At 40.1% G+C, this 25,575-nt stretch overlaps 2 protein-coding genes and 1 pseudogene across 2 annotated transcripts; all 3 read right to left on the bottom strand.

The window, feature by feature from the left end:
- Positions 1–2,275: 2,275 nt before the first annotated feature.
- On the bottom strand, positions 2,276–5,020 carry LOC121779586 (putative pentatricopeptide repeat-containing protein At3g25970). Its single transcript, XM_042176923.1, has 2 exons — positions 2,515–5,020; positions 2,276–2,390 (listed from the first exon to the last, which is right to left on the bottom strand). Exon 1 carries the CDS (start codon positions 4,888–4,890, stop codon positions 2,755–2,757), a length of 2,136 nt encoding a protein of 711 aa, XP_042032857.1. The 5' UTR covers positions 4,891–5,020; the 3' UTR covers positions 2,276–2,390; positions 2,515–2,754.
- Positions 5,021–6,782: 1,762 nt separating this feature from the next.
- LOC121778441 (peroxidase 18-like) lies at positions 6,783–8,242 on the bottom strand. Its single transcript, XM_042175794.1, has 4 exons — positions 7,883–8,242; positions 7,635–7,814; positions 7,390–7,555; positions 6,783–7,310 (listed from the first exon to the last, which is right to left on the bottom strand). Exons 1-4 carry the CDS (start codon positions 8,096–8,098, stop codon positions 6,895–6,897), a joined length of 978 nt encoding a protein of 325 aa, XP_042031728.1. The 5' UTR covers positions 8,099–8,242; the 3' UTR covers positions 6,783–6,894.
- A 253-nt stretch (positions 8,243–8,495) lies between these two features.
- Positions 8,496–12,258, bottom strand: LOC121779168 (annotated as a pseudogene).
- Between the last annotated feature and the right edge of the window lie 13,317 nt (positions 12,259–25,575).

The following is a 25,575-nucleotide window of genomic DNA, read 5'->3' as shown; positions in this document are numbered from 1 at the left end:
GCGGAACCGCCGGTTTTGTGTTGAAACCGCCGGTTTCGTCAAGGTTTTCTGACGAAAACCGGCGGTTTCTGACCCGGTTTCTGAAAAGGCTATGGGTAGGTCGGAAGTAGCCTGAAAAGTTATCGGGAACCGCCGAACCGCCGGTTCGGAACCGGCGGTTCCGGTGAAATACGGTTCGTCAAAAAATGAAACCTGAACCGGCCCGGCGGAACCGGCGGTTCCGGTCACGGTTCGAACCGCTGCCGACGGTTCCGGGCCGGTTCGTCCGGTTCGGTTCGGTTCGGTTTGGGGACCTCTAATCTCATCCAAATTCCATCTTAGCTTCCTCACTAATCTTGTTTAGGATCCACATTCCACACACAAATTAAATAACTCATGATGTTTCTTCATAAAAAATAATAATGCTAATTTAATTTTCAAGAAACATCTTTCTGCATGATAATTGATTACCGTCCCACATTAGTCAATTATGTAATTATCAATATATTGCTGGCCCATCAAAATAAATAATGTTATTGATAAAACTTCTGTTTATTGGAAACCTAAACTTATGAGATTCAAAGTATCTAAAAATGGCTAAACTTATGAGATTCAAAGTAACTAAAAATGGTGATAGTGAAACGCAATTTAGTTGATAAGACACTTCTCATTTATCTAATAGGTCTGGTATTTGAGTCATCTCGATGAGAAATCATTATTGATCCTAAAATTTGTAATTTAGGGTGTCTAAACTATTAATGAATACCAAAATAGTGCTAGACATATTCATAGTTGCAATTTCCTTAAAAAATCACATCATTATTTTTGAGTTTAGGTATGAAAATGTATATCCCAAGTCAAAATGATAGTGATATCAATTATCATGGCAAAGATTAGTGACCGTGCAGATACTTCACATCAACGTACCACACACAAAAACCAAAAAAGAAAGTAAAGAAAACTCTTTTAAGCAATCAACATCTAAAGTTGAAAACTGTACTCCCTTCGTCCCATCTCAAGTAATTGACTGTTTTTCGGCACGTGTTTGAAGAAACAGATAATAAATAGTTAAAATATAGAGATTGTAAAGTAAGTAAGAGAATAATGCAGATACGACTCTCTTCTATATACTTTTTTTCCGCTCTAACTATTTATTATCATCTTCTCAAAACGGTAAAAAAGAAATCAATTAATTGAGCCGAGACAAAGGGAATAGTATTATGGTTTTATGTGATGTGATTTGCTAAAATAACAACTTCAGCAAAATAGTTTCTTACGTCCTACTGTTTCAGATTGTTACGCACCTTATTGCTTGTACATTATCGCATGAGGAAAGTGTGAGAGTTATTCATAAATATTTCTTCACCATTTTTGGTATGGTATTAGAATAAGAACAGATAATAACTCAAAAAATGAGATGAAAAAAATTAGAACAGGTGACTTGTTATAGCTTTAAATCTACCATTTATCAACTGAATCTCAAGTCTCAAGTCTAAATTTCAAAACCAAGTAATTCTGTTTAAATTTTCAGCAGGTCAGCTGCAAACCCTCTCTCTCCAAAAAAGTCTTCTTTTGCTATTTTAGTCTGTCACATAAAATAATTCTCTTACAAAGTCTCTATTTTACACGATTGAGATAAGATCATAAGACCGACATGATTAAAGGGAAAGTGGTTATTCCAATAATTCAGATATTTAAAGGTCTCCTTTTGTAATTACAGACAATTTATACAAGCAAGTTGAATACATTGTTGTTTTCTTGTTTTACATGTGATTTTCGAAAGGTGAAACAGACTACTTAGTAAACTCTCAAAATCTGTCTTCTACAATACTCATACTTTGTAACTGATACTGAACTTCATCTTCTAGTTTTGATGCTTGAATACCTAACTATTTCGAGCTGCATTTATATTCATTATTATAACATACAAACAAACATACATACAAAAGGCTCTATTTGATCTGTTTCTTGAAGCCAAATCATGAATAGTAGTAGTAGTAATCTACCTATAGCCTAAAATGATTAATCTGCTAATATTTTATGCTTGTCTAAGTAAATTTGATGGCAACGAAAGATTAAAATAAGCATATATACTTATCTTGCAACGACTCAACGCGCATGAGAACGGTTCATTTGTCCTGGCTAGGCTAGACAAGACATCCTGGCCGACGTGGCCTGCCCTGTTGGTGCTATGTACCCATCATCTGATCATCGATACCTGGGATAAAGAAAAGAACAACTGCCGCTAGTTTATTCATATATAGTACACTACAAGGTATAAATATCACACGGACCACACAGGAGAATTACTAGTTTTACAAATAAAAGAGCTTTCTTGGTATACATCATGTTGTTGCCGTAGACAAGTTCAATAAGCATCTAAAATGGCCAACTTATTGAGTTTTCTGTAACTGGGAAAGAACAAAGAATGGTGAGAAACAATTGTGTCAAGCACAAAGCAACAGTTAAAATACATAATTTAGCTTAGTGCAGACGGTGCAGTAGTAAAAAAATACACTACTGCTGCAACCTTACTCGTAAAACAGCGGTGTAGATCTGGAAGGATGAAACTGAAAAATGCAGCTTATGAGCCTTCTGCATTAATATACATAACCTATAAGGGTCCCTACAGCTGGATTCCACTTAGCATCAAGATATTCCAAGTCGAAAATTGAATTTTAGAGTGATCTCAAATTGAATCATCAATCCCAGTTACCACTATTTAATCTAATGTGTATCATAATGAGGAACAGAACAGAGTATCATGTCTTCATCTTATACCAGCACAGCTTGAATACAACCATTGGCAAGATCCGGATCATCATGGTGAATATCTATGACCAAAGCATCATCAGAATTTCTCATTTCATTTGTTAGTTCTTCCAGTGCATCATATATTTCTAGGGATCTAGGATGTGAATGGTCGTCTGCGTTAAATGAATGAACGTCGTGGTGCAACTCTATCCAACTCCAACCAGGCACCTTCTTGATGCTCTTATCTCTCATCAGCCTCTTCATGGCAGCCTTCTCGTCCCACTTCTTAAAATGGCCATACATATCAGAGAGAAGAACATAAGTGCAGTGATCTCCAGGGTCGAGCTCCATCAGGTTGTCAGCTACCTGAGTCGCCAGTTCTATGTCACCGCACGCCCTACAAGCACCTAAGAATGTTTTCCAAACCATCACACTGGGTTCAAAAGGCATATCATCGATCAGTTCCTTTGCCTCAATGAGACGTCCAGCTCTTCCAAGCAAGTCAACTGCACACGCATAATTCTCCATTCGGGCTGGAACTCCATATTCAGATTCCATATTTTTCAACAAGTTCAGACCTTCGTCGACCATACCAATGTGACTACACGCAGTTAAAGCAGCAACAAAAGTGATATGATCCAGCTTCACATGTCTCTGTGTCATGAGGTAAAACAGTTCAAGAGCAACTTTCCCTTGCCCGTGTTGTGCATATGCAAAAATGACCGAGTTCCATGTCACAGAGCTCCCCTTCTGAGAGGCCTCAAAGGATTGCCGAGCATCTTCAATGATCCCACATTTAGAGTACATGAATATCAAAGCACTAGCGACATACTCATTTTCCTCCAGGCCTGATTTCAACACCAGAACATGAACCTGCCGGCCCAAATTGTGCGTGGCTAAATCCGAGCAAGATCTCAAGACTGCTGCAAAGGCATATTGGTCGATTTTCAGGTAATTCAGATGCATCTGCTGGAAGAGCCTTATGGCAGTTTCACTGGCCCCGTTCTGTGATAAACCGGTCAGAATTGTGTTCCACGATACATGGTCCTTCACGCCTATATGTTCAAAAACTCTTACCGCATCCTCCATGTTTTGACCATCAGATTTCAAATACATAGAAATCAATGCGTTAGATACTTGTTTTGTCGTCTGCTCCAGTCCCCTCTTTACCACTAGACAATGCAAGGATTTTCCGAGGCTCCATTTTGCATCTCCAGAGCAAGCACTTATAACAGTGGAGCACGTGTAAGCATCCACCGTCAACCTCCCTCTCATCATATCCAAGAAAACAGTGAAGCAACATTCCTCCAGATCATGATCCAAATAAGCTGCTAACATTGAGTTCCATGTCACCAAATCCCGATTCTCTATAGCTATATCAAACACTTTCTCGGCATCTCCAATGCTTCCACACTCTGCGTACGCAGTTATCGTGGCGTTAAGCACAGTGCTCTCGTACTCCAGCCCCCGTTTCATAATGCTCCCATGGATCTGCCTTGTCAACTCATAAAACTCAGCATCACAGAGCAATGTCAGAATAGGTGCAAACGTTGCATCATCGACTCCAACACTTTCAATCTCCATACACCGAAACAACTCAAGACAACGACACAGATTTCCCACCTCCGAAAACCCCCCAATCAAAGTATTCCAAGAAACGGTATTCCTCTCCTTCATGTGCCTAAACACCTTATTTGCATCCTCAACTCCACTGCACATGGCGTACATATGCAGAAGAGCACTAGCAGCATATACATTATCACCAAATCCCATCTTCACAATATCAGCATGAACTTGCCGGCCATACATTATTCCGCCACTTGCTACAATGCCCTTGAGCATGCTGCCAAAAGTATAGGCGTCGAACGGAAAGCCGAGTCCTTTCATAGTTTTCAAGAACTCCCATGCGGTGGAAAAGCTCCCGGAATTCACGTAGCCGGAAATCACGGTGTTCCAAGAAGCGGTGTCCCTTTGAGGCATTTCGTCGAACACCTTCAGGGAGGCGTTCAATTCCTTGCATTTTTGGTACCTACTTATGAGTTTGTTGGAAATGTAGGTGTCTGTGATGAGCGATGATTTGATGGCGTCACAATGAGCCGCCGCAACACTTGATAGATTGAGAGGAGCAGTTTCGCGGAGAAATTGCAGAGCCCTCATTCATGAGCAGACTGGAGCTCGAAATTCTTCAATCATTCTATGGATTCTTTCTCCAACTGTTGCTAATGGTAGTTGATGCGATTTCTGTTACAAAAACTTGAAATCGCTAGAATCCTAACTGAATTTGGTATGGTTAACTTAACTATATTCAATTTATAGGTTTATTGTCCAATTAGATCTGGCGTTTTTATACTTTCTCCATTTATTAAAAATAATACTCCCTCCGTCCCGCACTACTCGCACTTATTTCCTTTTTGGGCGTCCCAAGTTACTTGCACTCTTTGCATTTTTAGTAAAAATTTTCACTACAGCCGTCATTTTTGACTTTCCTATACACTCATTCCTTAATCTCCGAGCCGAAAAGGAAAGGGGCGAGTAGCCCGGGACGAAGGGAGTAACATTTAGAACGACGCCAATTTTAATATAAAATTGATAAAATAATACTCCCTCCGTCCCGGACTACTTGCACTTATTTCCTTTCTGGGCGTCCCAAGTTATTTGCACTCTTTCCATTTTTAGTAAAAATTATCACCTACAACCGCAATTGTTGACTTTGCTATACACTCATTCCTTAATCTCCGTGTCGAAAAGGAAATGTGCGAGTAGTCCGGGACGGAGGGAGTAAATAAATAGAAAGAAAAAGTAGGTTAGTCGCCAATTTTGAAAAAGGAAGGGAAAAAAAGCATAAAAGACTCTGACACAAAATAGTGAAAAAATAGTACTACTAGAAATGATATTATACTGTGCTCATAATGATTTTTTAAAACATGATTACTTCTGGAGTTAGACTTGTACTCCCTCCGTCCCGTGCTACTCGCACGTTTGCTTTTCGGCTCGTCACAAAGTCCTTACACTATTTATAATTTAAGTTAGAATTAATGCATTTAATTAATATGTTAGTTTAAGTTAAGAGCTCTTTTATTAAGTGATGTCTCATTACACCTAAAATTCTTTTTTAATTACAAAAAAAATCAATCCCAAATTTACGGCCTAAAATGAAAAGTGCGAGTAGCATGGGACGGAGGGAGTAATACATAATAGTATAGTTCATTCTAAAATATTTAACATTCTAAAAAAGAAAATACTCCCCTGTCACCTACAACCGCAATTGTTGACTTTGCTATACACTCATTCCTTAATCTCCGTATCGAAAAGGAAATGTGCGAGTAGTCCGGGACGGAGGGAGTAAATAAATAGAAAGAAAAAGTAGGTTAGTCGCCAATTTTGAAAAAGGAAGGAAAAAAAGCATAAAAGACTCTGACACAAAATAGTGAAAAAATAGTACTACTAGAAATGATATTATACTGTGCTCATAATGATTTTTTAAAACATGATTACTTCTGGAGTTAGACTTGTAGTCCCTCCGTCCCGTGCTACTCGCACGTTTGCTTTTATACATAATAGTATAGTTCATTCTAAAATATTTAACATTCTAAAAAAGAAAATACTCCCCTGTCCACAATAAAAGCCACATTTTATCATTTTAGTCCGTTTATAATAAACATTATATTTAACTTTTACCATAAATGATAAGTATGTCATATGTTCCACTAACTTACTTCACCTATATTTTATTATAAAACTAATATAAAATAATGGACTTCATATTCTACTAACTTTTACAATCTACTATTCTTTACATTTTTTAAAATCAGTACTACACTAAATATGACTTCTATTGCGGGCCGGAGGGAGTAGTACATAATTCTATCTAGTAAATAGCATAAAAAAACATCTTATAAAGACTCTCTTAATACTTTTATATGAAATTCTAACCCTCTACCAACCTGTATGCCCAAAATGATCGAATCAAAATATTTTCCAGCGTAGTAACTTGAAATTATTAACTTTTGTTGATCTATAATCATAGTATAAATACATTTACTAGATAATACCATCCATAACACAGCAGTATTGAATTTATTGTAGCATATGAAATGCCATTTTCACATGAAACGCTAACAAAAAAATAAATAATAATTACAGTGGTAATAATGGAATCATCTAATTAGGCATCGAACAAGTTTGTCGAATCTCGCCCTCATCACCGATCTTAACCCCAATCATGGTAAGTTTCAAGAAAGAAACTGCCCAATTCTCATAGAAACCATCTTGACTGTTTGCAAATTCCACTACTTTGCTCCTCGTTCTATTATCATTTACCAGTGCAGAATCAGACTGGAAAAGCCCCTTGTGCTCCAGCACTATCCTGTAGTACTGGTTGTCGAACTGAAAGGGCGTGCCCGGGTCGTTATTTACAGTGATCGAATCATCCTTGGCACCGCCAGGACACATTTTCGCTAGCTGGACTGCGTACTGCCGGTCCAGGGATGAGTCGATCACTGTAACATTTCCACTCGGGTCGACCTTGAACCGGTCGTTGAATGAGCTGCAATGTGATTTTCCGATTGTGTGACCCCCTACAAGACACGACATTCAGTCACAAGTAAACATGACAACCGAACGGCCTCATAGTATGATTAAATTAAATTAGTATACCTGAAAGGGTTACAAGGTCATCCATGGACAAACCCTTGATAGAGAAGAGCTTAGCCATCTCATCTAATGTGAAGCTTGTGTCTATGATGTTTGGTCTCACATTTGCAGCTGCTGAAATCCTACCATCTCTCCTTCCTGTCGGAATCTGCACGCTCGGCCCTCCTGTCTGCAGAAGCAAATTTCATCCGAATTCAAACATCAAAAAAAGCGAATTCGAAACTTGGTTATTGAATGTATGCACGTACGTATTCAACTGCGTCTCTAGCAGCCAGTGCAAGAATGTCGGCACAAGAAACTGTTCCCGGGCAGAAAATTTCGAGCAATCTCTTTGCTGAGTCTATAACTGCAAATCCGTCAACAGACGCGTTCCCGGGATCACTTCTCTCCGTCCCATTACCTTGCAGTAGTATGGAAGCATCACAGCCCTGTAAAGATAATGACCATTTGAATCTTGCAATCTCAAGTAGGAAAGAGTGAAGTAGGTGTAACTAGCCTCGATGAAGCAGTCGTGGAAGAGCAAGCGAAGGAGCTTCCCGGGAATCATGGGATCCAAATCAGAAGCTGATCTGACTGTGTTCTTCACCATGAGCTCAGCTGCGGGGCATGAACCTGCGTAGAAACCGACAGAGGGAGCCGAGCAAGAAGAGAATGGAAGGAGGCATAGAGTGATAGAAGACATAAGCATCAACAATTTGTACACATAATCCATATCTTGCTGAGCTTTCTGCAACCTGCTTTTGGCTGTATTCCCTTAATACAGAAAGAAGTCACGCGCCATGAGAGGAGGAGACTTTGTCTATTTATTACTCCCTATAACTCTGCATTTATTTTGGAGATGGTTGAGGCAGGTTTGGCAAAGTGGGACAGTGACAAATACTCAGTAAATGCTCTTGTTGCATGCATCAATTTCACTCTCTCTCTAGAGAGTGAAATAGAAATTGAAAGAGCTCAGGTAGGTGGGAGTTGGAAGGAAACTGTATATACATTTAGTACAATGTCAGAAAATACATAAATACATCGAGATGATTTTCATATTGCAAATTCAGACCCCAGAGAGAGCATTGAATCTGAAGGATTCCAGCTTCTGGTTAACTGTTTTAGTCCAACATTTCTTTTTTCTACTTTTGTGTTTGGTGAATAAAAATGACTTCAAAATAGTAACCTGCAAATACTTTTCCATGAAAAATACTGCAAACAAAAATATTATATTTATCAGAAACTTCAACCTTGCCTACAGATGTAAAAGCAATACCATACTTTTGCAGCTACTACTTCACATCACAGCCTCCTATGACTTCTTATGTAGTTGATTGTGTTCATTGCAATCACACTCGAGCAGATCTGAATCCCCGCCACGAAAACTGCAGCCGAGAGCAACAACAGCACCCTCGACATCCTCCCTGACGCCAGAATCGCCAAAGCCGTAGAAACAGCAGCAGCAACAGAGAGAGCTTTCTTCCAAGCACGACATAACTTCACGACGTTCCTGCACTCCTTGCATTGGATCACATGCCGGAAGTATCTGTTAGCAGGTTTCGGGGCGTGCATCGATCCAATGCCGCCCTTAGCTGGCTGAGAAGCTGAGAGGCTGGCAGTGAATCCCGCTGGAGCATGCTCGACCAGTGCAGGGTTTCCCGGTAAAGAAACTGTGCTGTGGCCGAAATGGTAAGGCATTCCATGTCCGACTTTGTCCATCCATCTTCGGTACTCTGCAACCTACGTGTCTGATGTCTTCAAGTTGATGTAGAGCTCTCTCGTCGGAGATTTTTCTCTCACAAGAATCTCATTCTGAGAGGAAAGGAACCCCATGTCTTCCTCAAGAATCTTGCTAGCTGTCTGATGTGAAAACCATTTTCGAAGCAGTTTGAACACAAATGAGGGCTTCATCGTGTTCCCAAAGCGAACTATGAGCATAGACTTCCCTTGCCCCGATGGTCTGCAGAGGAACAGCCCCGTGAAATGGATCTTCTGGCCCTTCTTGTCAATGACTTGCCGGTTACTCTGAAGTACACAAGGCGCCTCAAACCTCAGAAAGTTCGGGATGTGGTTTGGCAATGATACGTCTCTTTCTCTACCCCACCGGCCAGCAAAGCCTCACCCTGTCCTTTCAGTCACCTCAAATTACAACGGTCCTGCTTCTTCCCTTTTCGCAGTAGAATCTGAGCTGTTGTGTGAGATAGGAACATGGGAAGGATCCATGAGGTTCTCTAAAAAGGATGGAGTGATCATAGGGGAGCTCGTGGATGGTTGATAAATCTCGAAACCCTGGCCTCTCAAAATTCTCAAACCAAGGGATTTTTGCAGGATTTGGAGGACTCTTACGCGACATCCAGATCCATATCACACCTTGTGAATCCTTGATTTCGTATGTTCTCACACATGCCGATGATGGGATCTTTGCGCCTTCTGAGAGCTGTCGAAGAAGGCCGTTTTTTAGGAGCATGTATTATAATCTGTGGAAACTGATCAATCAACACGAACCTGTGGTATTTTCACACATTTACCATTGCCTTCGAATTGCCAACCGTGGTACAAACACTCCAATCTACCATCAAATAGCTGACCTTCAGAAAGTTTTGCTAGTCTACACGAACACGAAAAAAATCACTCATGAAGCTCCAAATTATTATGCTAATACATAAAACCTTATATCCTTTTACAGGAGAGCACAAAACATTTGTTGCACATAATATACAGCAAACCATGGAACCTACATTGTGATCACATCAACAATTTGAAGAAAACAATTCAAAAGAATGAAACATGGAAAATAAACCCAGAGCAACTAAGCCAAAATGTGGAAATGTACTAGATTACTCATTAATGATTTCTATTTGCTCCCCAAATTAAGAGCCCTAATTTCAATTTATGATTGAATTGGTGGCTAAATTCCAAGAAACTACCTCCCAGGAGGTAGTATCCGCCGTTTGTTCCCGCAAAAAAAAAAGTTTCCAGAGAGAGGAAAGACGCGTGTATCCATATTAAACACGCGTTAAGCTCAAGCGTGTTTCAATTAAACACGCGATTTCCTCATGCATGTTTCAATTTATACACACGATTTGCTCATGCGTGTTTCAATGAATGAAATTACGAGGCTACTGCCCTCTTCCTCACTCCCAGCGCTCCCCCTCCTCTGCACGGTGATAAGCTGCGAAATCGTCATCTAGCCGACGAAAATCGAAGTGAAATCGTCTGTCGAATCTTCACATGATTCTGCACTATAATCAAGATCACTTGGTTGAGAACCATCCGAACCATCACAATCAGAACCATCTAAACCATCATAATTATTTGGACCATCTGAACCATCACAATTATTTGGACCATCTGAACCATCACAATTATCAGAACCATCACAATTATCAGAACCATCTGAACCATCACATGTCACATTTGGTACATCTAGTTGTTCATCAACCTCCCTCCCAAATGTGTTGAATTCAATACTATGATATTCATCATCCCTCCTAGATGTCCCGACATCAAAACTATGATAATCATCTCTCCTAGACGTTCCAATATCATGATGAGTGATAGGTGGTTCAAATTGCAACGCAGTAGTAACAGTGTATATTCAATAAAAAGTTCAATTTGACGTGGATTTTCAGCAAACATATACTCCCACAAATTATCATCCACTGGTGTAGCTATATAATTCACCACTCCACTAAAAACCACAGGATGCCTCCATGTTAAATCAAGCGTATGTGCATCCAAATCAATTCCAATTTTTTCACATATCATTGAAAGTAGCTGATAATAAGATATCTTTTCATTCAATATAATAAATGATTTTGCACGAGGGGGATCATAAGCAACACCCAAACCTGGGAGCTGAATAATTTTTCCCACCCAATATAAACTCACAAACACCATCAAACCTGCAAAATAAGTACGACAAAACATCATATACTCTAAATTCAACATACTTAAATAAATATTGCACAAAATTAATTTGAAAATTCAATACCAAGTTCATTGCTTCGATTATATATTTAGTTTAAAATGCATGCATATAACTACATCAATGGCCTAAATTCATGGTTTTTCTTGTCACACAATGTCAACCCATGAACCCTAAATCTATACCTAACTAACATATAGCAATGATAATTGAAATTAATGGTCAAAAATTACCTATCGGATTCACTTCGATTTCCGCCGGCTAGAGACGTTGGGCGTCGCTGAGAGTGAGAGATTGAGCGAGGTGGAAGTGAAGTTTCTGCCGGCAAGACTGGAAAATATCGAAGGAAAACACCCGTGTTTAATAGACACGTGAGAGCTTCATGCGGGTTTTGTTATACACGCGAGAGCGTCATGCGTGTTTTGTTAAAACACGCGACAAGCTAACGCGTCTTTCCCATCACTGGAAATATTTTTTTCCCGGGTACAAATGGCGGATAGCGGAGCCTATAACGTCCATTCGTGGAATTTAGCCTTGAATTGGTACCAAATTTTCTAGTATAGCAGAAGCTGAATCTGACCTCAATTATCGATTTTAACAAAAAAAAAACAGTAGCAAACCTACCGGTGGGGGCAGCGATCTTCGTAGCACCTGAGCTCGCCGGCGCCGTCTTTAAACAGGACGAACTGCTTATCGAACACCGTGAGGCCAAGCGGCGCGTCGTCGGGGACGTTTTTGGTGAGATAGAGCGGATACCATTCTTCGCTCCAATCATAACTGACTGTTTCCTTCTGCCTGAGAGTTTCTTCATCGTCAATCACGCTCTGATCGACGCTGAGATTTCTTCGGCGACTGCGCTCCGTTGGGTTTTTTCTTTTTCTGTTCTAAACTAAAACTTAGCTTCCGTGATTGTACTGGAGTTTTTTTTATTCCGTGTTTGGGAGAGACGTATGACCCTCGTGCATCTCCTTTTAATGAAACGCATGACGATTATGCGTCTTTAAGGGAGACGCATGCATGAGGGTCATGCGTCACAGGTAAAGACGCATCTCCCTCATGTGTCTCTTATTTTTTTTAATTTCACGGGCGACGCATGACGCTTATGCGTCATAGGTTATGCGTCTCTAATTTGCTAAAATTCACCAGACGGAGGCAGTAGCTTTATTTTCTGCGCGAGAGACAAAGAGAAAGGACGACGTGAGAGAAAGAGAGAAAGGGCGAAAACAACCGTGATTTCTTGGCGATTCCTGTTAATTATGGAGCCTAAAATATCTCCTACCATGTTTAGGATATGTTTCCTTGAAGTATATTTCCTTGTGATAGATTTATTCCTTAAAAGATATTTCCTTATGGAATATGTTTCCTAGTTTGACTAGAATTAGGGCTCTCTAGTTACTTATAAATAGAGGTGCTCCCTCATTGTTAAATCATCCTGAAATTATATAGTGAAATCCCTGGCTTGGCATCGCCCCCAGACGTAGATACACATTGTATCGAACTGGGTAAACAACTTCTTGTGTTCATTCTCTTTCATATTCGTGATTGCCTGTGTTTATTTCCCAACAACTGGTATCAGAGCCTAGGGTTTAAGAGGCAGAAATCACGATGGGGATCGACGAGAAAATTGCTGTAGAGAAGTTCGATGGATCTGATTTCGGATTTTGGAAGATGCAGATTGAGGATTACCTGTACGGTAAAGATCTCTGGAAGCCTTTAAAAACCAAACCCGAAAAGATAGAACATGAGGAGTGGGAGCTGCTGGACAGAAAAGCGATGAGCGCGATTAGGCTATCGTTGTCCAAGGATGTGGCTTATCACACGACTGCAGCAAAGTCGACAAAGGAGATGATAAAGATCTTGGAGGACATGTATCAGAAACCATCAACGGCAAACAAGGTACATCTGATTAGACGATTGTTTAATTTTAGAATGCAAGAGGGAAAGCTGGTGCAACAACATCTCAACGAGTTCAACATGATTACTTCGCAACTGAACTCGGTTAATATAAAATTCGATGATGAAATTCGTGCCCTGATTTTGCTATCGTCTCTGCCTGAGAGTTGGGCTGGCACAGTGACAGCAGTTACTGCTGCAGAGACAAAACTAACAGTTGACAGAGTAAGAGATCTGATGATTGGAGAGGAAGTTCGCCGGAGAGAATCAGGATCTTCTACTTCGGGATCAGCACTGAATACAGGACAGAGAGGCAGATCGAAGGGAAAGCAAAATCGTGGAAGATCAAATTCCAGAGGAAGGAGTCAATCCAAGAAGGATTTGGATAAAGTTAAATGCTGGAATTGTGATGAGTTTGGGCATTTTAGAAATCAATGTGAGGCACCGAAGAAGTATAAGAATAAGGATCAGAAGGACAAGAAGACAGCAAACGCTACCATGTCTGATGACGATGGCGAGGCGTTGGTCTTGAGCGTCAGTAGTCCGATGGAATCGTGGGTATTGGATTCTGGGGCGTCGTTCCACTCCTGCAGCAATGTGGAGATAATGGAAGACTACGTTTCTGGCGATTTTGGGAAGGTACATCTGGCTGATGACGAGCCCTTAGATATCGTGGGAAAGGGAAACGTGAAGGTAGTGACGTCCAATGAATCCGTGATAAAACTGAATGGAGTCAGACACATTCCTGGATTGCAGAGAAGTTTGATTTCAATTGGGCAGCTTGATGCAAAAGGGTACACCGTGACGTTTGGCTGCAACAATTGGAAGATTACCAAGGGAGCTATGATAGTAGCTCGAGGTAAGAAGGAGGGTACGTTGTATACCACAACTAACTCCAAAGATTGCATTGATATTGCAAGTGAGGCAAATAATGCAGATTTGTGGCACTGTCGTCTTGGCCACATGAGCGAGAAAGGGATGAAGATAATGTGCTCAAGAGGTTTACTGCCTGGCTTGAAAACTGTTGAAGTTGACCTGTGCGAGGATTGCGTGTTTGGGAAACAGAAAATGGTGAGTTTCTCAAGAGGAGACAGAAAATTGAAGACACAGAAGTTGGAGATGGTCCACACTGATCTATGGGGACCAGCACCTGTGAAGTCCCTAGGAGGCTCTGAATATTATATGACTTTCATCGACGACTCTACTCGAAAGCTATGGGTTTATTTTCTGAAGAGTAAATCCGATGCGTTTGACGCTTTCAGGAAATGGAAAGCCCTTGTTGAAACTAAAACCGGGATGAAGGTGAAGTGTCTAAGATCCGATAATGGAGGAGAATATGAACTTGCAAAGTTCAAGGAATTCTGCGCCGAGAATGGAATCCGCATGGAGAAAACTGTGAAAGGAACTCCACAGCAGAATGGAATCGCAGAGCGCATGAACAGAACGTTGAATGAGCGAGCAAGATGCATGAGGTTGAAAAGTGGATTGCCAAAGAGTTTTTGGGCAGATGCAGTCAACACAGTTAATAGAGGTCCATCAGTTCCCTTGGAGTTTCGGATACCCGAGGAGGTTTGGACAGGAAAAGAGGTAAATCTATCTATCCTACGCATCTTTGGTTGTGTTGCTTATGCTCATGTTAGTTCCGTTGAGAGAAGTAAGTTGGATGCTAAATCTATTAAGTGTACGTTCATTGGTTATGGAGGCGATGAGTTCGGTTATAGACTCTGGGATGAGCAGAACCGTAAGGTTATTCGCAGTAGAGATGTCATCTTCAATGAACAGGTATTGTACAAGGATAGATTGGAGGCGTCAAGTCCCAGCAGTTCTGAGCCACAAGTGGTCGAGCTAGACATCTCAAACTCGAGTGGGAGCAAGGAGAGTCAGAATGCTGAAGAGGTGCTTGAAGAAGAACCAAGCACTCCACCACCGACTATTCCGCTGCCTAAAGCGACTAGAGAGCGACGTGCACCTGATAGGTACTCGCCCTCTAATTTCTATTTGTTACTTACTGATGGTGGTGAGCCCGAGTGTTATGCAGAGGCAGGAGAAGGCCATGATAAACGAAGGTGGAAAATTGCCATGGATGACGAGTTTGCCTCTCTTCTCCTAAATGGCACATGGGAGCTTGTGGAACTTCCCAAAGGGAAAAAGGCATTGCATTGCAAGTGGGTCTATCGAATCAAAGGTGAAGCTGATGGTAGCAAGCGCTACAAGGCTAGGCTGGTTGTCAAGGGATTTGAGCAACGATACGGTATTGATTATACAGATGTGTTCACTCCTGTTGTGAAACTAACTACTATTCGTTTAGTGTTGAGTATGGTAGTTGCAGAAAATCTATTGTTACATCAGATGGATGTAAAGACGGCATTCCTTCATGGTGATTTGGAGGATGAGTTGTACATGACACAACCTGAAGGATTCATAGTAAAAGGAATGGAAAACCTTGTATGCAAGTTGAAGAAGAGCTTGTATGGTTTAAAGCAAGCTCCAAAGCAGTGGTACAAGAAGTTTGATGGATTCATGATGGAGATTGGCTATAAAAGATGCTACGCTGACCATTGTTGTTACTACAAGAGGTTTGACAAGAGCTATCTTATTCTGTTATTATATGTTGATGATATGTTGATCGCAGGAGGTGATCAAAAGGAGATGGATAAGTTGAAAAAGCAATTGTCTGAACGATTCTCCATGAAAGATCTTGGAGAGGCTAATCAAATTTTGGGCATGAGAATCGAGCGTGACAAGGCGGCAGGAAAATTGTATCTTTCGCAAGCTGCTTACATTAGTAAGGTTTTGGAAAGATTCAACATGGATAATTCGAAGCCAGTAAGTGTGCCTTTGGGCAGTCACTTTAAGCTGTCGAAGAAGGAGTCGCCGAGTACAAAAGAAGAACGTGCTGAAATGAAGAAAATTCCTTATGCTTCAGCAATTGGCAGTATTATGTATGCAATGGTGTGTACGAGGCCTGATATTGCACAAGCAGTGGGAGTAGTGAGCCGGTTCATGGGTGATCCGGGCAAGCAACATTGGGAAGCAGTTAAATGGATCCTTCGATACTTGAGAGGTACTACAGAAAGCGTCTTATGTTTCAATGGCAAGAATGTCGAGCTGGCAGGTTATGTGGATGCAGACTTGGCGTCCAATGATCTTGATGGGAGAAGAAGCACAACCGGGTATGTATTTACTTATGGTGGTACTGCTATTTCATGGACTTCTAAGTTGCAGAAAACTGTTGCTTTGTCTACTACGGAGGCTAAATATGTAGCTGCGACAGAGGCAAGCAAGGAGATGGTGTGGTTGCAGAGTTTCTTAGATGAACTTGGGAAGGAGAACAAGAGTAGCATACTCTACAGTGATAGTCAGAGTGCTATTTTCTTGGCGAAGAATCCAGCGTTTCATTCTAGGACAAAGCATGTGGAGTTGAAATATCATTACATCCGACACCTAGTGGAGATGAAAATCCTGCAACTTGTGAAGATACTTGGAAGTGAGAATCCTGCAGACATGTTTATTAAGGTGGTGACCTTAGAGAAATTGAAGCTATGCATAGCTTCAATTGGCCTTGGAACTTGAAGAGAAGGTTAGGCGATGCTAAGCGGATGAAGGGATGAGATCACGAGGAAATGGTTGTTTAGGAGTTGTTAGTCTCCAAGTGGGAGATTGTTAATTATGGAGCCTAAAATATCTCCTACCATGTTTAGGATATGTTTCCTTGAAGTATATTTCCTTGTGATAGATTTATTCCTTAAAAGATATTTCCTTATGGAATATGTTTCCTAGTTTGACTAGAATTAGGGCTCTCTAGTTACTTATAAATAGAGGTGCTCCTTCATTGTTAAATTATGCTGAAATTATATAGTGAAATCCCTGGCTTGGCATCGCCCCCAGACGTAGATACACATTGTATCGAACTGGGTAAACAACTTCTTGTGTTCATTCTCTTTCATATTCGTGATTGCCTGTGTTTATTTCCCAACAATTCCGACTAATCCGACGATTTCCCCTCGTATTCCGGTAAGTTTCCTTCAATATTTCAACATTCCTCCCTTATTTGTTTTTAATTTGCATATTTTGGTTAGATTTCTCTTAATTTTGTAAATTAGGGTTCATACCAAATTGCTCAATTATTGGTGAAATTCATTCTATGCTATTTTTCTAACCATACTTGTTGAGTAATGGAAAATGGTCGCTGTTTTATTAATGGAAAATTGTGGAAAATTGGTCGCTGTCATCAAATTGTGGAAAATTGGTCGTTGTTTTATTAACGGAAAATTGGAAAATTGGTTTGATTGAATTCACACTGTTATCAAATTGGTCGTTGTTTTATTAATGGAAAATTGTGGCAATAAGAATTGGTCGTTGTTTTGTGAATATGTACTTAGATTAGATGGAGACTTCAAGTTGTAGCGGACAATTATTATATGGACCCGAAGACCCGTCCGTGCTAAATATGCAAAAACATCACATTTCAAATAAACTCATGAAAGAGGGCACAACACAAGTATTTAAAGTCCGAAGGATAGAAAGTAAGATATGGGACATCGACATTCATGAGAATGTTAGGTATTGGCTTGACGCCTTTGGTTTCAAAGGCGTGATGGATTGTGGGAGGCCCATGAAGGTCGACAATGAGCTGATCACGACTTTGATTGAGCGTTGGAGGCCGGAGACACACACTTTCCATCTACCGATCGGTGAGGCGACGATCACCTTGGAAGATGTGCAAACCATTTGGGGCTTGAGGGCGGACGGTCACGTTTTCACAAGGCGTGACGGTCACGTTTTCACAGGGCATGACTATCATGTCAACTATCCAGATTGGACCAGCAAGTGCCGCGATCTGTTGGGATGGATACCAGATACTTCCAAAGAGACAAAGCAAGGCGGTTTGCTGATGACCGCGCTGATCAACCAGACGAGGATGCCTTTTGGTGATGACCTACCTACGTACGTATACATCCAAAGGACACGTATCCATGCCCTAATTTTATTAGGAGGTCTCATTCTACCAGACACCACGGGGTGTAAGGTTCTATTTATGTGGTTGAATGCGCTTGAGGATCCGGAAGAGGTGAAGACTATTAGTTGGGGAAGTGCGGCATTGGCCTACCTTTATCATTATCTGTGCGAGACTTCCATGGATAAGAGAAAAGAGTTGGGCGGGCCTATGATCCTTCTGCAGCTATGGGCGTGGGAAAGAATGCCCACATTGAGGCCTTCGTTCATATGATCAGTTGTGCATGATCCATATACACCATGTGGCGCCAGGTATATATCTAAATATTTATTTATTTATGCATCTTGGGTTATTTTCTTACATCAATTTTATGTATAGGTGGAAAGCAACAACACAGATAGGAAATGCTCCTAGACACTCAGTTGAGCATTACCGTGACCAAATATCTCTGATTAGACCTGGCCAAGTGAATATTATTTCGATTTAGACTTCATTTATGAACTTATTATGGAGTTAATTTGGCATTTGCATTGTTGTTTTGTAGTTTATCTGGACGCCATATGCACATTGCATACTGCCTGACTACTGCAATGATGTGAATGGATGCTCTTTGTGCGAAACCTACTTGGTATGTTGGGCCTATATCGAGGCCCATGAGGCTGGACGAGTGCGGCGACAGTTCAATCGGTATCAGGATATACCTCCATTTGTAGACAGGATGCTAAAGAATGCTGATCATTTGGGCAAAAATGATCGGCGTGGTAAGAAGGGCAACAACTGGAAAAACACGCACCAGTTCTACATTGTCGAGTGGGACCTGAGGTATGAACGGTTCCAGGCAACCGAATACGCCGCACCGATGTCCATGAATATTCCTATGAGCCCGGGGTATATGGCGTGGTATAACAGGATTACCGTGACGTACCTGACTCAGCCTGAGGCACGGTCCACTGCTGGGATGAACGAGTTGGCTGCCTCGATGAGACTATTTGTAAGTGGATCATAACCAATGCCCACTTGAGGAAGTTGAACTATTCTACCACCCCAATATAAACACACGAATACTGACATGATTTCTGAAAAATATATAAACAAACCAACAACAATTAACGACAATTTTTTTCAATAACCCTAATTTAGTAAGTGTAAAATGAATTTATCAAAAACCCTAATAATATGCAAATTAACAACAAATAAGGGAGGAATGTTGAAAGATTGAAGGAACCTTACCGAAATATGAAGGGGAATCGCCAAGGAAATCGCTGAGTTTTGTCAACCTCTCTTTCTCTCGCGTATTCTGCCTATTCTGCCTCTGCCTCGGTTGGTTTATTTCGAATTAGAGACGCATAAGCGTCATGCTTCTCTCCCTAAGACGCATGACGCTTATGCGTCGTCTAATAAAATAAAAAAAGTACCGACGCATGAGGGAGATGCGTCTTTACCTGTGACGCATGACCCTCATGCGTCGTTAAAAAATGAAAAAATAGAGAGACGCATGACCCTCATGCGTCTCCCTTAAAGACGCATAATCGTCATGCGTTTCATTAAAAGGAGACGCATGAGGGTCATGCGTCTCTCCCAAACACGGAATAAAAAAAAGTCCAGTACAAACACGGAATCTAAGTTTCATTCTAGAACAGAAAAAGAAAAAACCCGCGCTCCGTTTCAGGCGGTGTTGCTACAGTTGGTGATAGTGGCTGGGGTTCAAGCGTCGTCGACTGAAGAATGTGATGCTTGATTTTGAGAATTTTGGTTGTGGTGATGGAAATGTGATGGTGGGAATTGATTGTAACAGTAAGACCGCCATTTGCTTCAGCTATCCAAATTTGGAAGTTTATTTGGTTCAACGAAAACAACCTGATTTGGATAAAGACTTTTAAGCAAAAATGGACTGGCGAGCGAACCGGTTCATGATTCAATCGGTCAAAATATACAAAATATATTAAATTTACATATAACTAATAATATATATAATAAGTTGTAAATAAAATATTAAAATTTAATAAATGATAAAATTTCATAAATTTTTTATAGCTAAATAAAATTAAATATATAAATAATTAGTTATTGTTGATAAAAAAATTAAAACTATATAAATAGATAATGTTCTTTTTAACTAAAAAAGCGTATTGCAAAAAATAATATTGTAATGATAAAATAAAACATGAATTATTAGTTTTGGTGGAAATAAAACACGATAAAATTAAGTAAACTATATATTAATATCAATAGTAAGTGTATACAAATTAAATATATACATGTATAATTATATAAACTTCTACTATATTGTAAAATATCAGTGATTGTAAAGTATAATTATCAATTTCTTAAAAGAATATAAAATTAAAATTAATTATTAGTTTTGGTGGAAAATAAAAATGTTTAATGTATAAGAATAATTAATGTTCATAATATTTCAAAAATGACCATGTGGTGGAGTGATAAAGGAGTTGGTATTTAGATATGAGATCATGTGTTCAAGTCCTACCAACAACAAATTTTAAAAAAGAGTTTTGAAAAGTGAAAAACCGGTTCACAGCGGCTCAACATACTAGTGGTTTTTATGGGTGAATCGGACCAGACTGCATGTTTTAATATTTTAATTAAATTAAATCATAAAACTACTCAATATTATAAATGGAAAAATATAATAATCGAAATCATAATCACGCGTAAATGTGACTGAAGCATGCCCAAATTCGTTCGACTAGATCGTGGGTAGCGGCTTCACGACATAACTTACTGTGCCTTAGCTATTCTCGGAAATGTTGCGATGGATGAACTCGACAAGTAGACAATATCCTCGTCGACTCAATTAGGGGTATTGGTCCTTAGTCAATTATCATCGGGTGAATGATAATACACACACATGATGTCGGCAAACACTTTCCGTAACCACAAATGCCTTGGGCCTTTGCTGATGGTGAAACATGTTTTTAGAACTTCGAATGCTCATTCTACATATTTGTGGACATCCTCTTTGCTTCTGAACAAAAAGAACTCTATTGGGCTTGGTTGGGCATAAAATTAGGGACGTGGCCTTCAATTGTATTGTCGAATGTGTCGCAAATGGCCTTGCAGGTCGACGTTGTGCAAGTACTCGTTGAACATGTTAAAGCCTATGCCAGTCGCAAGTTGTCGGATGCCCGATGTACACTTAGTAGCGTTGAAAGGCTTTGCTGATCGACCGAGCCCGTCCGGCTGTTGCTGGGAGTATTCTTCTCATGAGCCGCCGAGATATTTGCTATGCGTAGGAATTTATTCATGCACGTCCTAAACCGGCGACTGAATACACCTGCCCCCATTGTGGCTCGCCAGTGAGTAATCCTCAAAAGGCCATGCCATGACAACTTTTCGTTGTAGGTGCACGTACCTTCTGGTTCAGGAACTAGATGAGGATGCATATAGATAACATTCCTTAGTTTGTTGAATCAATGAAATAAAAGGTAACAAGCTCAAATGAAATAAAAGGTAACAAGCCCAACCATTTTGAGCTCACCAGTTCTGTAGGCCCACAAAAGGCATTTTATTTTTTTTATACTTCCTTCGTCCACGAAAAATAGAGCACATTTAAAAAAATGAAAGTTTTCAACAACTTATCTCTTACTTTTTTTCTTCTCTCTTACTAATAATATGGACTCCACATTTCAGTAACACTATTTTTTTCCCTCTCTCTTACTTTACCAATTCCACTTTATTTAAATTGATCTTATGTTCTCACTTCTGTTATTCCAGGTAAAGAAATTTACAATGAAATGGAAAACAACCTAAATTTGATATGATACCATGAAATGCACATGTTTCGCACATGTATATCATTTAAATTTAGGCAAAAACATATCTAGGGGTCCTTATACAATACATTTTGTTTTATTAGTTCTTTCTACAAATTTTTGGTTCATTTGATCCATTTACTAATATATTTTGTTTAATTAGATCATTTTACAATTGTTTTATTTTATTAGGTCCTTATATTAGTTCATTTTTATTTAAGAGATTTTTGTATTTTGATTTTTAATTTCTTTGGATCTTTATTTAACGGACTTCAAAATTTAAATAATTTTTTTGTATTAATTAAATTTATTTATTTTCTTTTTTCTCATATTTATTGGAGTATTGACTCAAGGATAACTGAGAAAATGAAAAACTCATTGATATTGCACGTTATCAAGTTATAAAATTAGCATTTTCCAACGATTTTGAGTGTATTGCAATTGAACTATTTAAAAAAAAAAAAATTAATTGACACAAGAATAGTTAATTAAATTAAGAAGTTTGTTAAAATAAACTTTCAATCAAAGAACCTTTTACAGCAAAATGCATTAGTACAAGTTCTTAATGAAACAAAAAAATTGTAAAAGGATTCAATTGAACAAAATGCATTAATACAAGGGTCTAATGAACCAAAAATTTGTAGAAGGACCTAAGAGCATCCGCAGCGGTGGCGAAAGTCGCCGCCGCCGTCCGCGCCGTTGGCAAGGCGAAGGACCGCCGCCGCTGCAGCCGCGCCGCTGGCACGGCGCTGCTCGATGTATCGAGCACGTCCGTGCCAGCGGGCGCACACGTGTCGCCCTCCCATTCGTCAACGGCATAGCCGTTGCGTTTAAAATTTTTTTATTTTTTTTTAAAAAAATCGGATTTTTAATTAAAAAACCGATAAAAAAAAAAATTTCACTTCCCCAAAAAAATATATCCGTTTATAACCGTTTTTTACACATTTTTAAATTTTTTTCATTTTTTTACCCCAAAAATACACACTTTCATCTATAAATACCCCCAATTTCACTCCAAAAATTCACACTTTCACTACACAATTCTCATCATCATTCTCTCATCTCCATTCTCATCTTCAATCTCTCATATCCATTTTCATCTTCCTCTCACACCCTACAACACCACTATATCCGGTCACGACGACAACCCAAGCGGCTCCCACGGTTGGAACCCCGAATGGTTCGGTTCGCAACCGTTTCCTAGTCCGGATACGGAATATTCGGCCCCTCCTCAAACCCAAGATTCGGGCGTTCCGGGTGGCTACCGGCCATACCCGGTCGACGACCAAGGTGGCTCCGATGGGCGATACGGGTGGACTCCGGAGCCTAGGCCTCCCGTCCTTTCCCAAACGCAGACTCCTCCATCTCGCGCCGGTGTCCGCACACCGTACTCACCGGCGGAGATGGATAGATTGTTCAAGTCGTACTTGGAAATCTCCGAAGATGCGGTGGTTGGCACGAATCAATCCGGCGATCACTTTTGGTGGCGCGTCTCTCGGCGGTACAATGCAAACCGGCCGCCGGGAACGATCGAGCGCAACGAGAGTATGGTGCGCAACTGCATCGGCCGAGCCAATGACGAAATTGGCAAGTTCAACGGCTATTTCCTCCAGGAGTCGCGGAATGCCGGGAGCGGGCGGAGCGAGGTCGACATCATCACTGCCGCGCTGAGCACCTACCAATCCATGAACGGTAAGTCGTTCAAGTACCTTAATGTTTGGCAGGAAACGAGGACGCACCCGAAGTATCTGGGAGGCGTAACATCCTCCTCTAGCGGCTCCTCCAAACGCTCATGGTCGGCATCCCTATCCGACGCCGGTGAAGAAGTGGCTAGCCAACTCGCCGAAGCTAACTTGGGTAGCCCCGACGCCGGACCAAGCGGTTCCCGACGCCGACCGCAAGGAAGGAAGAAGGCGGCGGCCGAACGCCGTCGCGCCGCGACTCCATCTGCCCCCGCTCCCGAACCCGCACCCTATGTTCCACCTCCACCCCCGAACAACTCGTTGTGGACCCTTTTGGCCCAACTCAATATGGCCGATAGGTCAACTATGACCCCCACGCAACTTCAAACGCACGAGTCCATGATATTGGGTCTCCAAAAACAATTGGGGTTGGTGCCGCCGGATGCGTAGTCTTCCTCGGGTAATATTAGCCAATAATTATGTAATTTTTAATTTTTAGTATTTTAATTATGTAATTTTTAATTTTTAGGATTTTAATTATGTCTTTTTATTTTATTTGTAATTTGTAATTTTTATTGTGGTTTTTTTAATGAATTTTAGTATTATGAAAATGTTTTTGTGTAATTGAATTTTATGTTAATTGTGCTCGTCCTTGCGGAAGAGCACAGTTGTGGGTGTTGTGCTCTTGCCAGAGAGCAGGCATGAATAGTACCGCCCGGGCCCACAACCGTGCCGCTGGCAAGAGCACGGTTGTGGGTGCTCTAATAAAATAAAATATTATTAGTACAAAGATATCTGAATATGTTTTTGCCTAAATTTTACCAAAGGAACATGTTTTGTACTCCCTCCGTTCCATTATGGATGATATTGTTTTGTGAGTTAATAGAAGAGAATAAAATAAGAAAGATAAAAAGTAGAGATGATATTGTTTCTATTTTATGAAACATTTCATTTTTAATAGAACAACCCAAAATGTTTAATTTTCAATGGGAGGGATGAAGTATATAGTATTGCACACTATAAATCGCAAGCATATTGAATTCATAGGGCAATTGATTTCATTCAAATGTTTTTTTTGCATCGGTTCTTCAGTCAATTGTTGATTAAGCGGACCATTAAAAAAAAATTATTACAAAAATTTTTTATACTCCTACTTTTAGCACAAACATGTCACTCGCATTGAAGGGAAGAGGCTGTCCATTTGCGCCATGCCCAGCAAAAAACAAGAAGAAAACGGGGATGTCTGGTTTATATGACTACAAAATAGTCAATTCGACATAAAACACGCGCATAGACTTTTGCTTAATAGATTGCACAAAATTCAAAACTATTCCTAATCAAATTCTAATGCAACTTGAGATTACTTTCTTGACCCGAAATCCCACATCTTGTTGATCACAAATTTAAAAATTAAAAGAATAATGCTAAATAATTACATTATTATAGTTGTTCACACATTTTTATAAAAGATAATAGATGAAAAATCTGAAAATAATTGATTAATTTATAAAATTTCAATTTCATAAGATAATATTTAAAATTTTGAACCATTAATAAATTATTAAAATAGAATAATTATAGAACAAGTGAAAATAAAATAATATTCATAATATTTATTTAGAATTAGTGGAAGAAGATAAGTATGGAAAAGTTTTTAAATATTCATATGAGTTATTTTTGTATATATTTACTAAAATAAATTGGTGTGTTACAAGTTATAATGTGACAAACTAGTTTAATTAAAATTCTAATTGCAGTTGGCAACGTATAAGAGGCTGATTAAGAGCATCCACAACGGTAGTGGCCCAGTCCGCGTCCGTTCGCGCCATTGGCACGGCGCTGCTCGATGCATCGAGCGCATCCACAACGGTAGTGGCCCATTCCGCGTCCGTCCGCGCCGCTGGCACGGCGCTGCTCGATGCATCGAGCAGCGCCGTGCCAGCGAGTAGGACACGTGGCGCGCGGCGATTGGGCAAT

The sequence above is a fragment of the Salvia splendens genome, chromosome 19, assembly GCF_004379255.2.
Source record: "Salvia splendens isolate huo1 chromosome 19, SspV2, whole genome shotgun sequence".
In the NCBI taxonomy this organism is placed as follows: Eukaryota; Viridiplantae; Streptophyta; class Magnoliopsida; order Lamiales; family Lamiaceae; genus Salvia; species Salvia splendens.
This window is presented reverse-complemented; position numbering and strand designations above follow the sequence as displayed.

What these genes read in the sequence shown, in the direction of transcription:
- LOC121779586 (XM_042176923.1), bottom strand. Translation starts at nt 4,890, where the DNA reads ATGAGGGCTCTGCAATTTCTCCGCGAAACTGCTCCTCTCAATCTATCA.
- LOC121778441 (XM_042175794.1), bottom strand. Translation starts at nt 8,098, where the DNA reads ATGGATTATGTGTACAAATTGTTGATGCTTATGTCTTCTATCACTCTA. An exon ending in TCCACGACTGCTTCATCGAG is followed by an intron (nt 7,815 to 7,882) that starts GCTAGTTACACC and finishes TTATCTTTACAG; the next exon opens with GGCTGTGATGCTTCCATACT. An exon ending in TGACCTTGTAACCCTTTCAG is followed by an intron (nt 7,311 to 7,389) that starts GTATACTAATTT and finishes CGTGTCTTGTAG; the next exon opens with GGGGTCACACAATCGGAAAA.